The sequence below is a fragment of the Pinus tabuliformis genome, chromosome 9 (assembly GCF_031772625.1).
Source record: "Pinus tabuliformis cultivar Carrire ecotype Pingquan chromosome 9, CPIR1, whole genome shotgun sequence".
Classification (NCBI taxonomy): domain Eukaryota; kingdom Viridiplantae; phylum Streptophyta; class Pinopsida; order Pinales; family Pinaceae; genus Pinus; species Pinus tabuliformis.
The window spans coordinates 22,764,991-22,791,985 of NC_142307.1; the positions used below are offsets into that span (position 1 = coordinate 22,764,991).

Consider the following 26,995-nt stretch of genomic DNA (forward strand, 5'->3'; position numbering starts at 1 on the left):
TCAAAAAGAGTCAAGGGATCTCTACCTGAATGGTTCATGGGGCACAATACTTGCTAAGGTTTTGCAAATGGGGTAGCAAGCTAAGTGGGCTTGATTGTGGGAAAAACTCCACAGTTAAGCGCGCTTGAGCCAGAGGAGTTCTGGGATGGGTGACCTCCTGGGAAGTCCTGGTTACCGGGTGCAAGCCCCGGAAGTGATGATTGATGCTATGTGATTCGTTCTCCACATTTCACTAGTTTCAATCCCACTTCTTCACCCCTGTGAGCATCACCCGATGCAATGAGTGCTAAGTGAACTATTCAAAAATCATGAGAAATTAGTCACTTTACGACTACCTCTTATGGAAATGGTCATACTTTGAATGACTTACTGAACGCAGTTGAATCCCAAAAATGATATCTAATATAATGCACTGCGAAAATCCCCCATACTTAAATGCATAAGATTAGTTCATGATATATGGGGCCTATATGTTGGTTGCATGCAATGACTAGGGACGAGGCATAGACGGATTTGAACAGTTGTTAGAGCTATGCCGCAACAGGTCTGGCTTGGGGATTCGGGGATTTAGTTGGTTGACAGGCGACTCCATCTCGTGAGGAGCAAGACCATAGCAGAGGGTGATCTAACTCACTTTGGGGTTGACACATGGGGGATCACTGAGGCGTCCATTGTTTGGCGAGGTAGGCTTCTTCAGTTGCAACCCAGGATCGAGACTAGCGATGGGTTGGTAGATATTGACATCTTAGAGACACCTACGCAGGATGAGCTTGGCCTTTGTCGATATTTCGCCTCTAGGTTTCAGGGGAGGAGGCTGCAGTGTGCACACGATGGGCAACCTATTCGAGTTAGAGTGGTGCAACGACAACATGTTGGCGCTTTTCTGAGACGAGCATGGGACTCGGGCGTTGCAGTACTAGACAACTCAACAACCTTTAGGGATGAGCTGGCTGCTATAGGAGGAGATCACTCAGATTTTCCATTGGGTTTCATTGATTCGCTGATGGCGTGGTGGACTTCATCAACATGGCAAGCTGGTCAGCGAAAGGATATCAGGAGGAGCTCATGCGGGAGAGACTTCATCGCCACAGGGATTGGGCTATATCTTCAGGAGCTTACACTTTGTGTGCATGAGGTGGACTGCTTGGTAGGGCAGTTTCATGGATAGTTGGACAAAGTCTACATTATCATGATGCTCTACTTATTGATAGTATGCAGAGGAATTTTGGAGCTTATACTTGGTTGGACGATGAGTGGAGCAAGGGGTGCTTCACATTGATCATGGTGCCTTGGGATCTTGGTATTGAGATATTCCTTCATGATTAGACATAAAAGAGATCGGGGTTGAATTAGTGGCATGTTTGGGACCATGGTAATACTGGTGATGATAGTGGTGATTAGCAGTCATAGGGGGCGCTTGTTCCGACATTGCTTGAGAACAAGCAACTTTTGGTGGGGAGGACTGGAATATCCCCAATTTTGTGAGCATGGGAATTTTGCCAAATTTTGGTGATATTAAGTAAAGGGGCAAATATTATTTTGGGTGGAGATTGTCGGCAAATTATTATTTTATTGAAATGGAGGCAAAAGTCACTTGGTGGAAAATGGACCCCCCCAATAAAATGATAATTAAAAAAGGAGTGTAGAAGCATGGGGAGAAATTATAAAAGGAGGATGGACTCATTTGCTAATCATCTTTTGAATATTATAGTTCACATTACATCTTCTCTTGGAGTTGTTTAGCACGAAGAGAAGTGTTGTTTAGCACAGGAGTTCAAAGCGAAATTCCACCTGCATTTCAAAGACCTTTGAGTGTCTCCCTAGTGAAACAAATTTGAGGGTCTCAATTTAGAGTTTCCATTGAGCATATTTCTAGGTTATTATAGGTAGTGTGTGTTTCTTCCAGGGCCTAGAAGTGGTTCAAATTACTTGCGGGGAGATCAGTTACGAAGGAGTAGAACATCAGAGGATTTGTAGGTGTTTTCCATTATTTTATATGGAGATTTTGTGGTGATTAGTAGGGCTGAGTTTGAGGTTATTTTGGGCCGAAATTCTACATTTCTAGAAGTGCGTAGGGGTCTCCAGGCAGTTTCATGTAGGGGTTGGAGGAATAGAAGTTTAGGAGAGATAAGGGTCGGAGATTGGAGATATACCTCAAGGGAGAATTTAGCCAGATTTAGGAGAGATTTCCAGTGGTATATTTGAGCTTAATTCAATGGTATCAATATTGTGGGGCATTTTCTGGCCAAATTGGACAATTTGCACTTATTGGGGGTCACTTGGGGTGGGTGGATTCAGCCCAAACCCTTTCTGGGTTCTTGTAGGTTTGGTGAGAGGAGGCTAGGATTAATATTATAGAATTTTTTTAGCACTTATGAGGTCAAAATTCCTCTTTCAATTCAACAGCTAGCAACATAAATTGTTGGAGGAGGGCACAATTTATCCCGGGACCATTTCCACAACTTGGGTCCATGAGATATTTGTGGGTTTTGTTGGAGTTGGTGTGGAGAGCCTACAATTAATTTTGTAGAATTTTTGGAGTAGATTTGAGGGCCGAAATCTCAGTTCACCTACAATAGCAGTGGTAGTAATTTTCTGGGTCAGCGCAGAGGTTTTTGGTGGAGTCATTCCAACACTTGTGCATAACAATTCCACCCGGGTTCTTCCCATAGCTTGCTGTAGCAAGCCCAAGTTCCTCTGACCTCATTCATTGTAGTCAATCAGAATTAATACAATGACTCAGAGTATTTGCTCATATTTTTGTGTTCAAATGTGTATGGTTATACATTTATGAATTTAGTAGTTGTAGCTAGTTCATTGCTTCTGTTATCTACAATATTTTTCCATTTGGAATATTACATAGACCCTGTCTTGTGGTTGACAAGGTGACTTTGCAGTTGCCAGAGCCAGAGTCTCTACAACGCCGGAAGCATCTAAACAATTGAGAGAAAGGATTCATTTAGATAGGCATCTAATTTAAAATCAACCAAGAGTTTGCATTTCACTTAGTTTCTGGGTGGCACATCTCATATAGGATGGTGTGCATCCTAAGCAACAACTGTTCATCCGACAACTTGGTAGCTAATTTACATTTTGCAAGTAATTTGACTCCATAAGGCATTGGTCTCTTAAAGTAATTTAATCAAATTGTACTAATAATTAAACTTGCTAATCTTCATTTACTGGGTTGCTAGGGCATTTAGTTGTGTCTCTCGGACTAGTCAGTTTCCGACAAGTCCCTCATCCACACATTTCATAGGACTACCCCCGATAGCCTACTGTAGGGAGACAACTAGAAGAGAGAGGGCAGGGATGAGAGTGACAGCCCTCACCCTGAGTCATTGTCACATTCACATGTACAATTTGAGTGACAACAAGACCGAACAACTCTAATGCCAATGTTACGAAAAAAGTTCGTAATAGCTCTGATACCATTGTAACAAACAAAGTTCGTATACGTAGAGGAATACTCAGAATATCTGGTATATGTAATTATCCATTGTAGGATAAGTAATATATATTATATAAGAATTGTTGAATGTACAAAGATATGAGATTGTTACAAATGAGGCCTGCTTATATATCTAGGCAGGTGCCTCTTCATGGATGGTCATGTCCCATTAGACATGTCTCTTCAGTATTAATTGCTAATTAATGATCACTTATTAATCATTACTATATTTACATTATTTTTTATATAAATTATATTCATATAAATGGAGCACACATAGGTCGTATGGGTTCGTGTGACTGTTACACAATTGAGAGAGCATTGACTTCGAAGCAAAGTGTGACAACCAAACGTGGTTTATAAATTAAATATCCAAAAGACTTGGAATATAAAGATATCCATCTAGGATAAATAAATAATATATACAAATGTATGAGTAAAAATGATATGATATGATTTACAAATGAGGGCCACATATATATACATAGGCAGGAGTGCTCTATGATTAAGAGTCATGTCTTTTTTGATAAGATACATCTTTTCATTAATCAATTATTATTATTTATCATTTACATTATATATATATATATTTATGTTATTTAATTTCTAACACAAAGGCTTTGCTTGAGTTCTGTAAGCTTGGCATATACCAAAATTGTCTTATGTTGTGTGATGACCTTCAATGCTGGCATATTAGTAATTACCCATTTGTTTGGGCATTGGAATTGATGCTAGTTCACTGTTTGATCACATCTATGGTTAGTCTTTCAATTTCTTTTTTGCTGGGTGTTTTATCTCTTATATTCATGTCTATTGTATTGGTAGGGTGCACGAGATACTTCACTTCATCCTCTGCTTGGACACTGGCATAATGTCTCAGATGGTGTGCTGTGTTAAAAATTTACTACAGCCAGATTAGTGTTTAGAAACTCTATTGAAATTTCATGAATCATCTATGGACGTGGCTGACACACAGCGTGGGAGGGTTGACGACGACAGACGGGAAATGCAGTCAACGGGAGGATGCAACGATAGGTGGATGCAGTGGGTCGAAGGAAGGATACGAAGAACACTACAGAGGAGCAGCGACTTGGATGTCACGATGGGGACCAATGTGTTAGCAGAGAGCACGATGGTTTTGATAGCGAAAGATATGTAGCGGAAAAAGTTGTAGGCGGGAAGATTGATGGGCTTTGATACCACTGGAGCAAAAAATTTGTTCACAAGTGTTGTCAACCGACAGATACATTTAAACTTGTATGCAAGCATGAATTGTATGTGTAAATGTGTAATTGTAGTAAGTAGTAGTTGTATTAATAAAATATGAATGGTGGTTTACATTCCCTCGGGCGGTGTGCCTAAATAGGAATTGACTGGTCACGAGGGCTGATTGGTCATGCCTTTTGATCTTTCACTTACATAATTAGTTTTATTAATGTTAATTACTAATTTAATTAATTAGTTATTAATTTAATATTATATTATGAATTATTTATTCATAATAGTATTCCTCCAAGACTGTTGATTTGGGGTAGCATTGGATGTGCCCTAGCCACGAAATTTGGTGGAGAGGCTAAGGCACATGAGTTCTCCAATACCCAGAAAGGGTTTGGGCAGATTCTAAACAATTTGGGAGATATTAAAATAATTAATATTTTTAATGGAGTCCCTTAGTCTAAACTTGGGGAAATTAAAATATTAATGTGAATTAATATAAAAATGTGTTAGAATGGTCCAAAAAGTCATGGATCAAGCCAGATCTAATCTTAGCCGTTGATTAGGGACTTAATCTCGACCGTTGATTTGTCAACGAGAAGAGTATAAGAGGAGGCTTGAGGGTCACTTGGAGAACACACCAAGAGATTAAGATTTCGACTTTCTGGGGTTGGGTTTGCTGAGAAAGTTTAGAGAGTGATCTGGAGTTGCAGCTGAGGGGCAGTGAATACAGAAGAAGAGAGGTAGAGATAGTGCCGGAGGATCAGCGCAATGGCCCAGAACACCGATGCAGAGGGCAGAAGCCGAAATTGTCGGGAACAGCTGGAATTGCCGAGAACTGCTGGAACAGCCTAGAAAGCTGACGCAGAGGGTAGAAGTTTGAACTGCCGGGAACAACCAGAACTGCCGGGAAAGCTGACGCAAAGGGCAGAAGTCGGAACTGTCGGGAACAACCGAAACTGCCAGAATTGTCAGGAAAGCTGATGCAGAGGGCAGAAGCCGGAACTGTTGAGAACAGCCGGAACTACCGGGAACTTCCGGGAAAGTTGACGCAGAGGGCAGAAGCTGGAATTGTCAGGAACTGCTGGAACTGTTGGAACAGCCGGGAATGTTGACGCAATGGGAAGAGGCCGGAATTGTCGGGAAAGTTGACGCAGAGGGAAGAGGCCGGAACTATCGGGAAAGCTGATGTAGAGGGTAGAAGACGTTGACCTAGTCCCTAGAGGCTGACACTGGGGTTTTTCGTGGGGCAGATTGGAGCTGAGGAGTTGCCGGAGTGTTTATCTGGGGTTTTAGTCGTAGCATCTGTCTCCGAAGGAGAGGTACTACTACTGATATTTTTCTTTGTTGGGTGAGTCGGATTTGACACCCAGATTGTATTCTGAAACTGCTTAATAAATCAAACACTCAGATAGTTGCAACGGTTTTTCTGCATTGGGCTTTTCCGGGGACATTAGTCCAAAAATAACGGTGTCATTTGTGTGCTTGTTTCTGTTTCCTTCAGTTGATGATCTGTAATGTGTTGAGCATGTACTTGTGTTTATTTTCAGTATTTACATGGTAAATAACTTGGGAATTAATCAGAACAAGTAGGAAGGAATAAATCAGAAAGTACATGGAGGGTTTCTAACTGTTAGACATAGAAACTTCAACATGGTATCAGAGGGTGGTTGCAGATCACAGGAGAACTGAGGACATTAGCCAAGCAGAGTAGCAGCAGTAGAAAACTGTCCCGAGTGGCAGAAGCTGTTTCGAGAAGCAAAACAACAAGGAAGGGGTGACGCAGTGCCTGCGTCATCAAGTTCGGGCCAAGAAGAGGTTGCGCAGAGGCTGAGGGAGGCAAAGACAGGCTCACGCAGAGCCACACAGAGGCCAGGAGGGTTGATGCAGTTGGCTTAGGGAGCTAGTTTGCCGGTGCTGGGACTGCACAAAGCCTAGGAGCTCTCACCTTCAGGTTGTTGGGGTTTAGGAGGCTGTGGATAAGTTGTAGAGTGGAGTTGGTGGGGTACTGTTGTCAGAACAGTACCTAACAGGGCAAGGCCAAGGAGGAGGGAGTTGCTATCGAGGGTTTCTAGCCGAGAAATCCGGATCAGTGGTGTGGTTGCACAGACAATCAGAGTAGGGGGCATCTCGACATCGACAGAAGGATTTCCAGGAGGGAAATCGAGGCTCAGAGGGAGTCACATCGAGAACTTCCAGGAGGGAAGTAGAAGAGTAGCGGAATGGCACTACACGGAGTAAGAGACCAGGACAGACTGGACGGAGCCTCAAACTTCGTAGTCTGGAAGGCCAGAATCTTATCTGTACTTGATAGAAATCGTGTCAAGCACTTCGCCTTGAAGATGATAGCAGTCCCATTTGACCGAGCTGACAATGACAGGTATGAGGAAGCAATGGTGAGGGCCAAGAGTATCATTCTTGATGGGGTCAAGGATCATATAGTACCACATATTGCCGAGAAGAATATGACACAGGAGATGTGGGAGGCCCTGACCAAGTTGTATCAACATACTTCCGTGCAGAGGAAGATGCTCCTAGAAAATCAACTGCGTTCATACCAAATGCAGAAGGGATAATAGATCGACACCTTCCATGGTTGATTGAACGAGATCCGAGATCAACTAACTTCCATAGGGGCCACACCAGATCCAAAGTTGATGGTGAGAAAGCCCTGAATGCAGTTTCAGAAGACTGGGAGGTGTTTGTCCAAAGCATACTGGGCAGGGCGACCCTTCCAGATTGGGAGGAAATGTGGGCGGCTCTTCACCAAGTAGAGATGAAGAGGGTGACCAAGATGGGAAGCAGCAACAAGGGGATCAGAATCAAGGAGGAGGAGGAGGTGGATGCTGCCCTTGCATTTGAGGGTAAGTAGGAAAAGCGGAAGAAAAAGGACCTCTCCAAGGTCAAATGCTTCCACTGTGGGGAGCTGGGTCATTATGCGACCCAATATCGGAGGAAGAAGAGTAAGGGAGAGTCTTTCGAGACCAAGGCAACGCCAGCAAGGGCAGAGAAGGAAGTCGAGACAGACGATGACTGTGCCATGAGTGCACACACACCACTTGAGCGAAAGTGGGGAGACATCAAGCTGTAGTCAAGAGGACTATAGAAGATGAGGGGTAGGATCCTCGAGGTACCCAACCTCTTGGATTATACCTGGCCATGGGAACCCTGAAGAGGAGTAGCAAGACTGGCGGATGTCGGTAGAGACGGATGAGGATGGAACTGTAGAGAAAGCTACAGTGCAGGATTCCCAGGACAGTGCGAGGCTAGTAGGCTGCAACAATGTGAGAGGCACGGGAGTGTTGCAGGAGTGCAAGATGGCATAGAGAGGTGTGTAATGGTGATAGATGTAGGGAGTTGTTGCAGCAATGCAAGAGAGGTGTGTAATGGTGATAGATGCAGGGAGTTGTTGCAGCAGTGCAGAAGTCAGAGAGGGAGCACTTGTTAGCGACAAAGGGAGCTTCAACATCAGGAGTATCTGTAGCCTAACAGAGATGCCAGAGTTGGGAGATCAGTTACTTACTTCTCAGTAACTGAGTTGCAGTGCAGCAGTTAGTAGTGGCGGTGCTATGGGCAGTACGATGCAACATGATGAGAGGGGATGTAGTGTAGATGCAACAGTGGCAGTGGCAGGGCCATGGGCAGTAACACAGATGCAGAGGGAGCTATTGTACAAATGTAACAGTGGGAGTGACAGAGCCATGGGTGGCAGTACGAGATGTAGTAGTACAAATGATGGGCAGCAGGCCTAGCATCAGGGACTGATGTCGGATGATCAGAGTAATACTCAGTAAGGAGTATTGCTAGAGCACAGTCCTCGCTAAGAGGGAGTGTTGATTTGGGGTAGCATCAGATGTGCTCTAGCCACGAAATTTGGTGGAGAGGCTAAGGCACATGAGATCTCCAATACCCATAAAGGGTTTGGATAGATTCTAAACAGTTTGAGAGATATTAAAATAATTAATATTTTTAATGGAGTCCCTAAGTCTAAACTTAGGGAATTAAATATTAATGTGAATTAATATAAAACTGTGTTAGAATGGTCCAAAAGTCATGGATCAAGCCAGATCTAATCTTAGCCATTGATTAGGGACTTAATCTCGGCTCTTGATTTGTCAACGAGAAAAGTATAAGAGGAGGCTTGAGGGTCACTTGGAGAACACACCAAGAGATCCAGATTTCGACTTTCTGGGGTTGGGTTTGCTGAGAAAGTTGAGAGAGTGATCTGGAGTTGCAGCTGAGGGGTAGTGAATACCGAATCAGAGAGGCAGAGATTGTGCCGGGGGGATCAATGCAGCGACCGGAAAAGCTGACCCAGAGGGTAGAAGTCGGAGCTGCTAGAATAGCTGATGCAAAGGGTAGAAGTCGGAACTGCCGAGAACAGCCGGAACTGCAGGGAAAACCAACGGAGAGGGCAGAACTGTCGAGAAAACCGATGCAGAGGGAAAAAGCCAGAACTGCTAGGAAAGTTGACGCAGAGGGTAGAAGCTGGAACTGCCGGAACAGTTGGGAACGCTATCGCAGAGGGCAGAAGTCGGAACTGCCAGGAAAGCTGACGCAGAGGGTAGAAGAGGCTGATGCAATCCCTAGAGGTTGACGTTGGGGTTTTTCGTGGGGTAGATTGGAGCTGAGGAGTTGTCGGAGTGTTTATTCGGGGTTTCAGCCGGAGCATCTGTCTTTGAAGGAGAGGTACTACTGCCGAGATTTTTCTTTGTTGGGTGCATCGGATTTGGCTCCCAGATTGTATTTTGAAATTGCCTAATAAATCAAACCCTTAGATAGGTGCACCAGTTTTGCCGCATTGGGTTTTTCCAGGGATATTAGTCCAAAAATAACGGTGTCATTTGTGTGCTTGTTTCTGTTTCCTTCAATTGATGATCTGTAATGTGTTGAGCATGTACTTGTGTTTATTTTCAGTATTTACATGGTAAATAACTTGTTATTTAATCAAAACAAGTAGGAAGGAATAAATCAGAAAGTACATGGAGGGTTTCTAACTATTAGACTTAGAAACTTCAAAAAAGACCAAGTTAGCCCCAGTCAAGGACAAGTTGGCCTAATGGGAGGGCTATTCGACCCCTCAAGAAGGCTATAAATAGAAGGAGCTCGACCTCATTTGACTCACTCACTCATCTCTAGTTCGATCTGCAATAATGATGGAGAAGAAGGCCTAGAAGTACAAGGATAAGAAGGAAGAATCAAAGTTTCTTGGGGTAATCTCTCTCTCTCTAGTTGCATGTGCAAAGTTAGGGTTTCTGTGTAGTTGCAGTTGCAAGAGGCTAAAATTGTAGGGCCGAAATTTTGAGGAGCAGTTGCAGGGATGAAATTATAGAACGAAGCTACAAAAGGTTGAAGTTTTGAAGCTGCCTTGAAGAAGATCTTGTTGGGGGTTCACTTGGCGCTTGGGGGTATTTTGGGCTTTGGTCTTTGGGTCTTGGCAGTCTCATTGTAAGAAGATTCTATAAGAAGAGAAGCATTCTTTTTGTGTTTTTCCCTTGGAGGGGTTTTGCCCTGGCTTGGAGTCCATATCTTGTGTACTTTTGTTTCGTTATGATCTTCATTGTTTTGGTAATTGCTTGATGAACGAAGAATAATAATTAATAAGATGCCAACTAACATGACAAGTAGTTATCAAGGAATCAAAGTCAACAATAATCTGTAAAACCCTTGATTTTTTGTAATGAACAAAGTTCGTACACTCAGATGAATGCTCTAATACCAATGTAATGAACAAGATTCATTATAACAGGTTAAATATTCTAGAAGACTTGGAATATGTAGATCTCCATTGAGGATACAATAATATATATTCAAATGTATGAATGAGAATATGTTCATACATACATTCTCATTCATACTTTTTATATATAATAATATTTATATTCTCAATGGAGATCTTCATATTCCATTCCTTTTGGAGTATTTAACTTTTAAGTATATGAACCTTGTTTGTTACATTTGTATCAGGACATTCTTTTGAGTATACAAACTTTGTTCATTACATTGTCCAAGATGGTATCAGAGCTAAGGTGCAAGAAGGAGACTGAAGATCTGCATACCAAAGTGTATTCTCAACTATGGAATGATCTCTCCAGGTTTGATAATCTTTTTTGTATTTATTTTACTGCTAATAATTTGAATAACTTCTAATCCCTCTATCCTTCCCAAGGGATCTTGTAATTTTGTTTATAGAAACAGAATTACACATGACAGATGGTATAAAGCATTCATATTCTGTCTCTTAGATCTTGTAGAAAAAATGGCCAGCAACAGTCCTCTTACATCAAAAAACTAACTTCGTCATCAAGATGGCATTAACCTTTCCCCACAAAAAACTGTTTGCTTTACATCCTTTTTTAATCAGCAAAAATGTACCAGCTAGCAGTCACCGTATGTTTCATCCATGAGATAAACCCATAAAGAAAAACACATTACTGAAGTAATGTTGTGAAACGACCATCTTCTCCACCTCAATATCATTGTTAAATGGAGAAACTTGTTTAGTTTATATTATTAAAATATGAGGATGAGTCTCGTTGGAGACATGTGAGGTATATCATGAAACGATTAGAGAAGTTAATTTATTGTGAGACTTGTGAATGATGTTTATTTTATTTCAATATAATTTTTAGCTAAGTTTAAGTCCATATCTCTCCTAAAGTGATTTGATTTTTCTCTTGATGAATTGGTTTTTTTTTTTACAGGCAATTTATTACATTGAAAGAGGTGAATCAGTTTTTGTGGCTGCTCATACGTCGGCTGGTAAAACGGTTGTTGCTGAATATGCTTTTGCATTGGCTGCCAAAGTATGTTTTGGTTCAAATATTTTTTGCAACCATGTATTGGTGATACTTCGTATTATGATTTTACAATGGTTTTATTTTGTTGTTTTCATTCTTTGAAAAATGTGAATACACTGAGAATGAAACAATAGAGTTGTTGAGAAATAAATGTAATTCTCCTTTTCTATCCTAGCATTATCAAATAATTTTGCCCCATGGAGTTTTCATTCTTTGAAAAATGTGAATACACTGAGAATGAAACAATAGAGTTGTTGAGAAATAAATGTAATTCTCCTTTTCTATCCTAGCATTATCAAATAATTTTGCTTGTTTTCCAAATTTTCCTGTTACTTTGGTCAAGCAGGTTGAAACCGGGAAAGTTCTGGTCTTATATGCTATTCTAGTTGAGAACTATTATAATAATTTCATGTGTATATCTTTTGGTGAGTTGTCTTTAGTGAAGGCCACTTGTATATCTTTTAGTGAACTCTATCTCTTGTTTGAGAGATAATGTTACACGTTACCTTGGTGAGTGGAGAGCCCTTGTGTATGTGAGTGAAAGTGTTTGACCTCCAAGAGGTGGTTTTCCTTAGTCATCAAAGGATGGACTTAACATTTATGAAAAACCAAAATGGCTCATGTGGGAGTTAATACAATGCATTACCCAAAAAATACAATGGGAAGAAAGAAAGAATGAAATTATTGTAATGTCCACGAGGCTAAAGATAGCCTATGGGACAGATTGCTTCTTCATTTGGTTGATGTATTTGGCCCTTTTCCTGTGAATCCTCACAATAAACGCTCCCAACTTTTTGACAAACTCCTTGCTAAATAGATTATCCCAAGAGCTAGTGCCAGAATATCTGCAAAACTTTACCTGTTGTCTTTGAAGGCCTCGCATTGTAAAATGAAATGCTTTTCTGTTTCCACTTTTATAGAAGAACAAAAAATACATATTTTTTCCGCCCACACTTCTTTTGGCCTTTTCCAGTGCCTTGTTTCACAACGGAGTTGATGAGAATTAGTCCTTATTTGAGCAATAAGAATTTTGGCTCTCCAAGAAATATTGGCCTCTATGTACATTTTTTGTTGATGATTATGAGTGGGATCAAACACTTCAAAATAGTACTTTTTCTTTCTCCCTAGCTCCTTATCCCAAGTACACTTGTGGAACTTATCCATAACAAAAGCTTTTATCTCTTTACTGTTTATGAGGCACACAATCAAGCAAATACCCCATTTACTAAACCATTTGTTATTTTGCTGCTTCCAAGTCTTTTTTCTTTTGCCCAATATGTCATTAAAGACAACCTTCGCCATCTTCCCTCTTCTATTTGCTCAATTTTTTTTAAATACCTTATGACTCGCACCATAGCAATTGCTTCAATAGGAGCAACCCCTATTTCACTTAACAAGATAGCATAAGGAATTGCACTTTTAATTTTGAATTTGTTTGTAATCAAATGCTTATGAATTTTCTCAATTTGTTTCCATTGCATGGTAGATGTACTGCTGGCCCACAGTTCACAACCATAGAGAATCACTAGAAGCCCTAAAAGAGTTTGAGTTGTTTTCCAGTCCCATAACTCTGCCTCTCTACACCTATTTTGAAAAGCATAAAATGCTTTCCAACTCTCCAAAGTTCTTTTCTTTCTACAACCATCCCAACTTAGATTTTTGTTGAAGTCAATTCTGAGGTGTTTGTAATCCACAACTTTTTCCAGAATGCTGCCTTCAAAGTAGAACTTATACTGGTTATGTTTTCTTTTGTTAGAGAAAACCACTACTTTCGTTTTGCTAATATTGACTTGCATCCCCACCCCTCTACAAAATTGCTCAAGGGATAGTAAGTGCTTTTGCAAACCAAGAGCAGATTTAGCAATCAGAATAAGGTAATCTACATACCAAAGAAGCCTCATAACAAACTTGCAGAAATAGATACCATCACCCCCTTGTGAATTTAACCACTCCTCAAGATTGTCGATATATAAACCAAAATGGATAGGAGACAGTGGGCAACCTTGCTTGACCCTGATATCACTTCTAAAACTTTCAGAAATGCCTGCTGAAGTTCTAATTTTGACTTTCACCTCTTCATACATCCTATGCACAATTGCTCTTAAATGTGTAGGAACCCAAGTTCCTCCATTCTATGCCAAAGTTTATCTCTAGGAACCATGTCAAAATTTTTTTAGAAATCCACAAAGCAACAAAAGGCTTCTTTCTTTTTCTCCGAAACTTTTTCAATGATGTGCCTTAAAGTTATACAATGGTCAACTGTGGAATGTTTAGGTCTAAAACCTGCTTGCCATTTATCACACTTATCTCCTTCTTCTGCCCACTTGCTGATTTTATTTTCTAGCATGCTTTAGAATAACTTTGCAAACAAACGGTTTATCATTATGGTCCTATAATTGGAGGGATTATTGACGTCGCCACTTTTGAAAAGATGTATTTCCAGGTTAGTTGTTCAATCTGTGGGGAACCTATGTTGTATGATGTTGTTGAAATTTTTAGTAATGTGAGGTGCAAGAATGTTTGAGCCCCACTTTAGATACTCTGCTTGGAGTTCAGCGAAGTCTTTTGTTTTTCCAACACCCAACTTCTTGATACCCATCTCTACCTCTTGCATCGTGAAGAGTTCAATATCAATGTTGACCAAGGGGGGAGGGTCAACCTTGGGATCCTGCTTATAGAGTTCTCTTGCATAGTGAAACCATTTAGAATCTGTAATACTATTTTTAGTTTGCATCTTTCTTGGTTGGAGCTCCTTCCAAAATAATTTGGGATTATTTTTCCCAAGGAAGATTAGTTCTTCCCTCCTTGAAACCATGAAATCAACCTTTTTCTTTCTTAATATCTACTTGTAAGCTTTGAGCTTTATGTTATCCTTGTTTGACTCTTTCCACATTCTCCTTGCTTTTTTGCATTCCTTGTCAAACCAAGCATTAACCGGAAAGCAATTTGTTTCAGACTTCTTAATTTTTGCTCTTTTGCACTCTGCAAGTGCGCTTTGAATTAAATGTGTTAATTCGTGACTATGAAGGCCGTGAATTGGGATTTTCTCCTTCTCGAAGAGCCTCTCTAGTGTCATTTTGAAGGTATTACAATTTTTTGGAGTCAAAAGAATTCTGCCCTTTGGGAGATTTTGTTGAACACGTTGAGTTTTTGACTCTAATTGTTTTTTTCTAGTCCAATAGAAACTTAAATAAATTGGCTTTGATCTGATTTTAAGTCCCAAAATTGATCTCCAATCAAAACTTCCTCCATCTTCTCACACAAACCATGCGAGCAAATTACATAATCTAGTACACTTGCTCCATGGTAAGTATTGCAAGTGAAATTACTGGACTTTGTCTATCTAGTCAAGCCATTCCAAATGACTAAATCAAAGGCCCCACATAGAGTAAGCAATTGTTCACTAAAGAGATTGCAACCCTTGTCCTTTGAAATTATTTCCCGCTAATGATTCCTCTCTTCTGTAAGCCAAATAGGGTCGCAGTCTTCTTTACAACAAAAAATCTAGCTTGCTTACTTGCAGTCATAGCATTGAAATCACCCACTATAAGGACTTCACCTAGCTGAGAATATGTTGCAATATCTTCTTTGAAGGATGCAAAGGGGTCTTTGTGGTCAAGCCCTCTACTTTTGTAGATTTTTGAAACTTGCGGCGCAAAATAACATGTTGCAATTCTGATGTGATTTCCATTTTCTGATATTTTAAACCAAATGAATTGTTTATTTGAGTCTTCTTTTTCTAACTGAATGAGACAATCTTCTTTTTCCCTCACTAATACCATGATACCCCCGTGTCCTTTGCCATTCCATTCTACTTTGTTCCACACTGCCATCTTCCAGTATCCTTCAAACAAAGGTGTCTTGCACCCTTCATGCTCATGTGTTTCTATGACGCAAATTATGTCTTTATCTTCTGCAATAGGCCCTTATCCAGGTCCTCATCTCCATGGGTAACCTCTGCAGTTCCAACAAACCAATCTTAAGGAAACTTGGGTATGACTTGATTGCTATTTATTTTGACATGCAAGACTCACAATTGAGTCTTTGTCCCTGGTTTCCCATACTGACCTTGCTTCCTGATTTCTTGTTGAAGAGTTTGTTGCCTCTTCTTTATTACCATCTTGCTTCTCTGTTTTGGAAGGAGGTCCAAATCACGCTATCACAACTTTACCTTTACAAATCCACGCTCTCTTGCCTTCATCTTTTGCTGCCCTAACCTTTAACATTTCCTCCCTCCTTTCCTCTTGTTGTCGTATTGTTAAATCTTCTTCTAGAAAAAAGCGAGAACCCCTCAAGAGATGCTTCTTGCTTAGAATGATATATTTATCACGCAAGCTAGGCATGATGAATTTTACGGGCTTGGCCCTCTCATCGTTAAACTTACCCACCCTCCATGCTCGACATATTTGTCCTTGCTATAACAATTTGTCTTTCAAGAAGTCCCTTGCAAGGTCAAGAGTACATTCATTTTTGCCATAGTCTTTCATTCCTTTAATAATGATGTTTGTTGCTCTATTTTGTCTTTCCTTGTTTTCTCTATCTTGCAATCTGTCAACCCGAATGTTTGTTTCTCCTTCCCTATTAGCATCATTGTTAATAACTTGAGCCCAAGTTTTGGAAACTTTTGTGGAATCTCCTTTCCTTTTTTCTCTTGCTTTCTGTTCATGGTTGTCTATTTGGCCAACCGCTTTCCCTTTATCATGGGATGGTTTCGCATTCACCACCTCTATACTTTCCACTACAGATTTCTTTATGTTTTGCACATCCGCCTTCATGCGTTGCCATTTTGTCTTCCCTATGAGGAGAGCTTGTTGTAACAATGCCACTTGTTCTTTCAAAACTTTATTGGTTTCTGCTAAAGCCTTGTTCTTAGCTGTTACTATATGAATTTTATGATCTTTTTCCTGCTCTTTAGCTTCTAAAACCTCCAATCTTTGTTTTGCGTTTAACAATTCTTTCACATAAAGATCCGATGACTAGGTGAGAGGTGTGGATGTGGGGCTATAAAAGGAAGAATCATCAATGACTTACTCTGGACTTCTTGTTGCCACATGCTTGCAGAGGGGACTTGTTTGAGTGCTTATTGCGAAGGGCCCAAGTACTTTCTCTTTGAGACCAATTTTTCCTTGTTTGCTCCCATTTTAGACATGCTAGTCTTCGTTTTAAAATGCCCCGATATTGTTTGGCATTGACCCAAACCCACTTCCCAGCTTTGGTGGATGAGGCAATTTTCACTTGCCCTAAATCATTTGTTTCGAAATGTTTTGAAATTTCTTGTCCCGTTGTCATGTTTGAAATTTGAATGCGTTTCTAGCTGATTCGATTATGCGGTGCTTGAAATAACAAATTTTAAAATTTTCCTTAAAATTGTAGTTACATGTAGTCTGAGATCCACCCTTTATTTCAAGCCATGGCTGTGTCTCGTTGACATATACTCCATCAGAACAAAAAACTACTCATAACATATTACCCTATAAAAGCAAGATTTTGTTAAAGCTGTTGCAGATTATCTGACTCAAACGGCCAGCGATGAGCTCCACAGAGCAGCCTCTTCCCAACAATACCTCGACATAGCTCCGAGTCGAACTCACTCCACTCGTCTAAACCCTAGGCAGCTTCCACCCGACCATCAAATCTCAAATAAGATTCAAAATCACAACCAAACTTGATTTATTGATTGAGTGTTGGTCTTTGGTGGGTATCTTGAGTGGTTAGTTGACACCATGCTATCCCATACACACGAGATATCATAGCGGCACGATTTAGAGAGAGTATTTATAGTGGGATGAAAGGTGCTTAACTTGTCTGAAGAGGCTCTGTTTTGGAGGCTTAGAGACATTGGTAGTTTGGACAGTCTTATCAAGACTATCACGTTCTTTTATGAATCCATCCTTGGTAGTGTTAATTTTCTAACCCCAATTACTGGAAATTTATCAGTAGGTGAATTATCTTGCTGTAAATTAATTTGCTGCAAATCTTTTGAATAAAAAGCATTGCTAGAATTTTAACAGATAAGTAAGAGAGTGTAGGAATTTACAGGGTAAGTTCCTCAGACAGAACACCAAAGGACACCGCTCACAATCAGTTCACAGATCAATACACCAGTACTTTTAACGTGGTTAAAACCCTCAAAGAGGGAAACAGTCCGCGACCTGAGCCAACGCGGCCACTTCAGACAATTTATTAATAAAAGAATGAAAATTTACGTAAGCTTCTCTCAATGATTTTACCTTCACCTGAATGGGTTATCTGATATACAGATAGAAGGTTGCAGGATAAGGTTGGAACACATAATACTTCATTAAACTGACCATTGTCTAGATGAACAGTTCCAGTCCCTACAACACTAAGAGATCTATCATCACCAACATATATATTTTTGTGTTACAATCATTTAAAGAAGAAAACATGGCTTTGTTTTTGGCCATGTGATAAGAAGCTCTAGAATCAATGAGCCACTCATGAGAATGAGAAGAAGAAGATACATTTAGTGCATAGCCAGACCGAGATGCTTGACAACCACATGCAGAAAGTGCCATTCCTGAAGATGAAGTTGAAGTTGAAGATTGCTCCAAATGGATGTTATGCTTCTTCATTGCTGCTTCCAAGGATTCCATCTTCTTAAAGCATTTGGATTCTAAGTGGCCATCTCGATTACAAAAGTTGCAATGCCTATAAGTCTTCTTCCATTTGTTTTTATTTGTCTTATCATTTTGTTGAAATGATTTTTCATTTTGAGGTGGAAATTGCTTAGGACCCTTGTTTGGTTTAGGACCATTCCTTTTAGGATACGACTTCTTAGGATTCTTGGAATTTGGTTGCTGCTGGGCGGCTAACGCTTTCTTAGAAGAGTTTCCAAGATATACAAGACCAAGGTGTAAGAGTTTTTCTTGTTCTCTTATTAAAGAATCACAAAAGGAATCAAAGGAAGGGGACTTGTAGGCTTGTCCTTGAGAAATGAAGGCTTCTCTTGTAGAATGGAAGGTGGAAACAAACACAAAATAGGCTAGTCCCAACTTGTAAGAATGGAGTAGATAAGGCTACTATCTTCTTTCTTAACCTTAACACCTTCCAAGAGAAGTCTAAGGGTCTTGAACTTGGACAAAAAATCTTCAATGCAAGAAAAATTATTGGGGTCCAATGTAAGCAATTCATTTTCAAGTTGATGGGCTTTAAGTTCATTTTTAATTCCAAAGACTTGAGTAATCTGTTTCATTGCTTCATCAGGAGTATCAAGTTCTGCAATATGGAATCTAAGATATGGAGAAATAGACATCCCTATCAACCCATGTGCTTGGTCTTGTCTATTTTCCCATTTAGCTGCCTTGTCTTCATCTTTCGGTTTGGTCTCTTGGCCTGTGGCTATTCTGTAAAGACCTTTACTTCTAAGTAAATCCACAATGTAGGACCACCATTGGAAGTAGTTGGTGCTGTCAAGGATAAATTGGCATGGACTTTCCATTTTAAAAAAATCTGAAGCTATAGATGCTGAAACTAAGTGTTTCAATGGAAAGATCTCGAAAAATTAGGCTGTTTCAAAAAAAATGGTTCTGAAAACGGCTTCCGGATGAAGAAGTTATGGCTTTTTGAAGAAAATTTGATGAAGTCGCCGACGAGGTGCGGGAATGTGCGGAAATGAAAAATCCGCCCCCACAAAATGGAGACTTGAACCCAAGACCTCTACTCTCATAAATTAGCTTTGCACCAAGTGAGCTATACAAAAAGTTTGAGAGAGAGAGGGGGGGGGGGTTGATGCTTTGGGTTGCATGCTTGCTTTGAGAAAGCTCTTTTTCCCTACAAAACCAAAAACACAAAACCCAACACGAACATACAAAAAAAAGAACCTTGCGGCTCGAAGTTAGCTTCAGCCGGAAACTGAATATTTTCCTCAATGTTTCTGATTTTCCGAGATCACACTAAGGCGCAGCGGAATAGAGCATACGCATGAGAAAAATCCTTCCTTTCTGTTTCTGATTTGCCCAGATCGCACAGAGTCGCAGGGCAAAGAGCATACGCAGAAATGAAAGGTATAGATCCGGTAATAAAAAAAGCTAAATAAACCGAAAACTAAAATAAACAGAGAGAAAATAACTGTAAACTGCAAATTAACACTGTATACCTCCAGATCTTAAAAATGACGCAGCTAGGGCTACCAGAAACCTTTTCGCGTGAAACGAAAGGGGTTCCTCACTGGAACAGATGCTCCCAACACAACAGAGCAGTCCTCTCGGCCCGAAAGCAGTCAGATACAGTAGATCTAGGAAATGGTAGTCGGATGCAGTTCTACCGGCTTCAGATTTGGATCACCAACGGATGCGGCCCTCAAATAGCTCTGATACCATGTAGGAATTTACAGGGTAAGTTCCTCAGATAGAACACCAAAGGATATCGGTCACAAACAGATCATAGATCAATACACCAGTGCTTTTGACGTGGTTAAAACCCTCAAAGAGGGAAACAGTCCACAGCCTGAGCCAACGCGGCCACTTCAGGCAATTTATTAATAAAAGAATGAAAATTTACATAAGCTTCTCTGATGAACGGTTAACCTACAAATGACCCTCCATGCTCTTTAAATAGAGATCATGGACCAATCGGGTGTTAAGCCACGGATCAAGTGTCGGTAATACCGAGGAGAGAATGAACCGTCGGATCACTACATCATATCGTGACCGTCGGATTGTAAGTTACAAAATGTACATAGTAAAGAAACACACTTTACCTAACTCTATACTAGACCAAGTTGTACTTAACTATTTGTAGGAATTTACAGGGTAAGTTCCTCAGAAATAATACCAAAAGGACACCGCTCACAACCAGATCGCAGATCAATACACCAGTATTTTTGACGTGGTTAAAACCCTCAAAGTGCAAGGAGGGAAACAGTCCACGACCTGTCCCAACGTGGGTACTACAGGCAATTTATTAATCAAAGAATGAAAATTTACATAAGCTTCTCTCATGCACGGATTACCCGAACAATGACCCTCCATGCGCTTTAAATAGAACTCATGGACCAATCGGGTGTCAAGCCACGGATCAAGTGTCGGTAATACCGAGGTGAGAGTGAACCGTCGGATCACTACATATCGTGACCGTCGGATTGTAAGTTACAAAATGTACAACGGTAAAGAAACACACTTTACCTAACTCTATACTAGACCAAGTTGAACTTAACTATATCCTATGTGTCGGAATATCCTAACATCCCCCCTTAAGAACAACTTGGGATAGGATTGAAGGATTTACAAATATGACACAATAGGAGAAGGAAGGAGGCACTAGAGCCTATCCCCCCTTAGTGACAACTTCCTGAACTCCAAGCATATATCGAAGTTTAGTGAACTTCGCCTCTGTGAGAGCCTTTGTGAAGATGTCTGCAACCTGATCATCTGTTGGACAATATTGCACTTCAAGAACATGGTCATGAATGAGCTTTCTGATGAAGTGCATGTGTAGTTCAATGTGTTTGCTGCGCTGATGCTGGACTGGATCTTTGCATAGCTGAATGGCACTTTGATTATCACACCAAAGTGTGGTTGGATGCTGCTGCTCAAAGCCAAACTTCGATAGGATCTGACGAAGCCACAAGGCTTCCTTACTAGCTTCCACGGCACCACGATACTCTGCTTCTGCTGACGAAAGAGAAATGGCAGCCTGTTTCTTACAAGCCCATGTAATAGGTCCTGAACCAAGAGTGAAGACATAACCGGCAGTAGACTTCCGATCATCAGGGTCACCAGCCCAATCAGAATCAGTGAAACCAACTAACAGAGGAGCTGCTTTGGCACTGTAATGAATCCCAAACTGTACTGTACCTCGAACATAACGAAGTATTCTTTTAGCTGCTTTCCAATGACTTTCACGGGGGTTTTGCATAAAACGAGCAACAAGGCCAACAACAAAGGAAAGATCAGGACGAGTATGGGTTAAATACAAGAGTTTTCCGACAAGTTGACGGTATAAGGTAGCATCAACTTCAGGAGAAGTACAAGAGACTGAAAGTTTGACTCCAGACTGAAAGGGAGAAGGGGCTGGCTTACAGTCTTCCATGTGAAAATGACGAAGAATATCACAAGCATACTTGGACTGGGAAAGGAAAATACCCTCCTGGGATTGCAAGACTTGAAGACCGAGAAAATAGTGTAAGTGTCCTAAGTCTGTCATTTCAAATTTCTTTTTAAGGCTGGACTTCACATGGTTTATAAGGTTGGGATCACTACCAGTAAGAATAAGATCATCAACATAAAGAACAAGGATGATAAGAGAGTTGCCCACTTTCTTGGTGTAGACAGTATTGTCAAAATGACACCTAGAAAAGCCAGATTCTAAAAGAAAGCTATCCATTTTGGCATACCAAGCCCGAGGAGCTTGCTTGAAGCCATAAAGGGATTTCTTAAGTCGACAAACAAGGCTGGAGTCTGTTTGTATGAAGCCAATGGGTTGTTCCATATAGATTTCTTCCTGCAAGTCCCCATGCAAGAAGGCAGATTTAACATCCATCTGATGGACTTCCCATTTGAAAGAGGCAGCAAGGGAAAGAACAAGGCGGATAGAGTTCATTTTGGCAACAGGGGAGAAGGTTTCAGTGTAGTCAATGCCTTCAACCTGTGAAAAGCCCTTAGCAACGAGACGAGCTTTATGTTTATCAACTTTCCCATCTGGTCCATACTTGGTTCTGTAAACCCATTTACATCTAACAAGTTTGCGTCCCTTTGGTAGAGGAACAAGATCCCATGTATCATTTGTCATCAATGAATGATATTCTTCATTCATAGCTGCTTCCCAATGTGGATGGCCTGAAGCTTCTGCAAAAGTGTCAGGATCATGATTTACTGGAGCTTGAGCCAGTAAAGAAGAGGCTCTTTCAAACTGAGAAGCGTGTACGTCGCTGATCTGTAGGATCACCGGCAAGATCACCTGCTGCATCCCGAGTAGCACGGACCCATCTTGGAAGTTGAGGATCCTGAGAAGGTGGGGGAGGATTATCATCCTCGCTTTCATCATCTGAAGAAGAAATGTTTTCAAAAGTAGAAGAGATAGGAAGAGGTGGCACATCCGCCGGACTAGGCTCGCAGGCCGATTTATTTTCATCAAATTTTACATCTCTTCTAATGATAACATTTTTGGACTTAAATGGAATAAGTCTATAACCTTTTACATCTTCAGAATATCCAACAAAAGTACATTTCTCACTCTTAGGTTCTAAAGCTTTATGCTTTTCATCTGGAATATGGGCCCATGCTTCACTTCCAAACACACGAAAGTGACTTACATCTGGTTTAATGGAACTCCAAGCTTCTTCTGGAGTGATATTATCTAGAACCTTAGTAGGAGTGCGATTGATTATATAATTTGCACAATTAATTGCTTCGGCCCAAAAACTAAGACTGAGTCCTTTAGATTGCAGCATACAATTAGCCATTTTCTTTAAGGTGCGATTTTTCCTTTCAGCTACACCATTTTGTTGTGGAGTGTATGGAACAGTATGTTGCATTTGAATTCCATTTTCGGTGCAAAAGTTGATGAATGTGTTTTTAACATATTCTCCACCATTATCAGTTCTTAGCTTAAGAATTTGATGTCCAGATTGTTTTTCAACAAAGGCTTTGAAGGCCAAAAAGGTGTTAAATACTTCGCTCTTGAGTTTTAAGAAGTATACCCAAGTGCGTCTGGAGAAATCATCAATGAAAGTTAAGAAGTACTTGCAGCCAGAGAATGAAGCAACAGGAAGAGGACCACATAAATCACTGTGCACAAGCTGTAAAGGGGCTGAGGCGTGCCAAGAGGCACGTTTGTCAAAACTGTCCCGATGATGTTTTCCGAGTACACATCCGGAACAAACACCATCTCTGCAAGATACCATAGGAAGACCTGTCACCATATTTTCTTTACATAGATGCTGAAGGGAGCGATAGTTTAAGTGACCAAATCGCTCATGCCAAAGTTTGCTCACTTCATCATTATGAGCAACAAATACTGAGGGAAGATTTGATGACCCAAAGTTGTGAAACTTATACAACCTTTTGGAATCATCAGCAAGACCAGTAGCTAGAATCTGTTTAGGATCTTTTAGATCCTTGATTACAACATCATGAGGTGAAAATTCAACAATTTTACCTTCACCTGAATGAGTTATCTGATAGACAGATAGAAGGTTGCAGGATAAGGTTGGAACACATAATACATCATTAAACTGACCATTGTCTAGATGAACAGTTCCAGTCCCTACAACATTAAGAGATCTATCATCACCAACATATATATTTTTGGTGTTACAATCATTTAAAGAAGAAAACATGGCTTGGTTTTTGGCCATGTGACAAGAGGCTCCAGAATCAATGAGCCACTCATGAGAATGAGAAGAAGAAGAAGATACATTTAATGCATAACCAGACTGAGATGATTGACAATGACATGCAGAAAGTGCCATTCCGGAAGTTGAAGTTGAAGTAGGCTCCACATGGATGTTATGTTTCTTCATTGCGGCTTCCAAGGCTTCCATCTTCTTAAAGCATTTAGATTCTAAGTGGCCATCTCGATTACAAAAGTTACAATGTCTATCAGTCTTCTTCCATTTGTTTTTATTGGTCTTATCATTTTGCTGAAATGATCTTTCATTTTGAGGCTGAGATGGTTTAGGACCATTCTTTTGAGGATATGACTTCTTAGGATTCTTTGAATTTGGTTGCTGCTGGGCGGCTAACGCTTTCGTGGAAGAGTTTCCAAGATTAAGAAGACCAAGGTGTAAGAGTTTTTCTTGTTCTCTTATTAAGGAATCACAAAAGGAGTCAAAGGAAGGGGCCTTGTAGTCTTTTCCTTGACAAATGAAAGCTTCCCTTGTAGAATGGAAAGTGGAAACAAATACAGAGTAGGCTGGTCCCAACTTAGTAAGGATGGAATAAATAAGGTTACCATCTTCTTTCTTAACTTTAACACCTTCCAAGAGATATCTAAGGGTCTTGAATTTGGACAAGAAATCTTCAATGCAAGAAAAATTATTAGGATCCAAAGTAAGCAACTCATTTTCAAGTTGATTGGCTCTAATTTCATTTTTAATCCCAAAAACTTTAGCGAGTTTTTCTAATGCTTCATGAGGAGTCTCAAGGTCTGCAATGTGGAATCTAAGATCAGGAGAAATAGACATCCCTATCAAACCACGTGCTTGATCTTGTCTATTTTCCCATTTTGCAACCTTGTCTTCATCCTTTGGTTTCTTCTCTTGGTCTGTGGCTATTCTGAAGAGACCTTTACTTCTAAGTAAATCTTCCATGTAGGCTACCCATTGGAAGTAGTTAGTGCTGTCAAGAATGACTTGGCATGGACTTTCCATTTTTTAAAAAAAACTGAAGCTGAAGATGCTGAAAGTAAGTGTTCCAATGGATAGATCTCGAAAAAATAGGCGGTTTTAAAAAAAACGGCTCTGAAAAAGGCTTCCGGATGAAGAAGTTATGGCTTTTTGAAAAAAAAAATTGTTGAAGTTGCCGGCAAAGTGCGCGAATGTGCGGGAATGAAAAAATCCGCCCCCACAAAATGGAGACTTGAACCCAAGACCTCTACTCTCTTAAAATAGCTTTGAACCAATTGATCTATACAAAAAATTTGAGAGAGAGAGAGAGAGAGGGGGGGGGGCCTTGGTTTGCGTGCTTGCCTTGAGAAAGCTCTTTTTCCCTACAAAACACAAAACACAAAACCCAACACGAATATGCAAAGAAAAACGAACCTTGCGGCTCGAAGTTAGCTTTAGCCAAAAAACTAGAAATTTTTAAAAAAATCTCAAAGTTAGCTTTAGCCGAAAAACTAAATATTTTTCTCAATGTTTCTGATTTTCCGAGATCACACTAAGGTGCAGGGAAAAGAGCATACGCATGAGAAAAATCCTTCCTTTCTGTTTCTGATTTGCCCAGATCGCACAGAGTCGCAGGGCAAAGAGCATACGCAGAAATGAAAGGTATAGATTTGGTTAAAAAAAAAAGGCTAAATAAACTGAGAACGAAATAAGCAGAGAGAAAATAACAGTAAACTGCAAAAAAACACTATATACCTCCCGATCTGAAAAATGACGCAGCTAGGGCTACCGGAAACCTTTTCGCGTGAAACGAAAGGGGTTCCTCACTGGAACAGATGCTCCGAACGCAACAGAGCAGTCCTCTCGGCCCGAAAGCAGTCAGAAACAGCAGATCTAGGAAACGACAGCCGCATGCAGTTCTACCGGCTTCAGATTTGGATCACCAACGGACGCGGCACTCAAATAGCTCTGATACCATGTAGGAATTTACAGGGTAAGTTCCTCAGAAATAATACCAAAAGGACACAGCTCACAACTAGATCGCAGATCAATACACTAGTATTTTTGACGTGGTTAAAACCCTCAAAGTGCAAGGAGGGAAACAGTCCACGGCCTGTCCCAACGTGGGTACTACAGGAAATTTATTAATCAAAGAATGAAAATTTACATAAGCTTCTCTCATGCACGGATTACCCGAACAATGACCCTCCATGCGCTTTAAATAGAACTCATGGACCAATCGGGTGTCAAGCCACGGATCAAGTGTCGGTAATACCGAGGTGAGAGTGAACCGTCGGATCACTACATATCGTGACCGTCGGATTGTAAGTTACAAAATGTACAACGGTAAAGAAACACACTTTACCTAACTCTAACCTAACTCTATACTAGACCAAGTTGAACTTAACTATATCCTATGTGTCGGAATATCCTAACACTATTTCCTATGTGTCGGAATATCCTAACAGAGAGAAATAACGGAATCAAAAAATAACACCAATTTCATACACATGCGCAATGCACACACATAAATTCAACCCTTCAAATCTTCTATTTCACAAAAGAATATCTTCGCATACAAGGGCTCCCTTATTGGGAAAATGGCCTTGTGAGGAAAAATACAAATAGAAAAAACCTAGAAATGTTCCAGTTGATCAAACCCTCAAAACCTGTCCTTTGATCTCGTTGGCTGCTAGAACCTTTTCCCTTGCTTGTTGATGTTTGTAGCTCCGGTAGGTACTTCTGCACAATCCTAAGTGCCTAGGTGTGCAAAAGTTGCCTAATACACCCTTTAGACCTTAGTAATTACTTTAATAATTAAAGTGATTCTTTTATTAGGAAAAGGTGACTTTAATCTAATTTAATGCAAAGGCTATTTGGATTAGTGAATTAGATTAATGTCAATTGTTCATCTCAAGTGAGGCAAAATCTAGTCTCAACCGTCAATCACTTTGGAGGTTAGGGTTGTGAATTTGGTCATAACTGAAGCTTATAAAAGAAGGTCTAGGCTAAGGAAGGAGACACAACAACACACAGGGGCACAGGGCATTAAGAGAGGCATCTTAGTGGTGGCTAGAGAAGGACTTATACTCAAGTGTGCCAGATTCGAGGAAAGTGCAAAGGGGGCAGCAATGAGATCTAGATCAACCAAATCTAGGGTTTGATCAGTTGGATCAGATGTATGTTTTTGTATATGTTTTGCTCATATTAGACCATTTTCTTAGTAAAAGAGCGGAAAGA

At 40.4% G+C, this 26,995-nt stretch overlaps 1 protein-coding gene across 1 annotated transcript in view; it reads left to right on the forward strand.

The window, feature by feature from the left end:
• Positions 1-26,995, forward strand: part of LOC149146917 (RNA helicase, ATP-dependent, SK12/DOB1 protein) — a 565,347-nt gene that overhangs the window by 207,563 nt on the left and 330,789 nt on the right. The window contains exon 8 of the mRNA XM_089440900.1: positions 11,371-11,472. Within this exon, the coding sequence (XP_089297026.1) occupies positions 11,371-11,472 (102 nt within the window). The remainder of the gene's footprint in view (positions 1-11,370; positions 11,473-26,995) is intronic.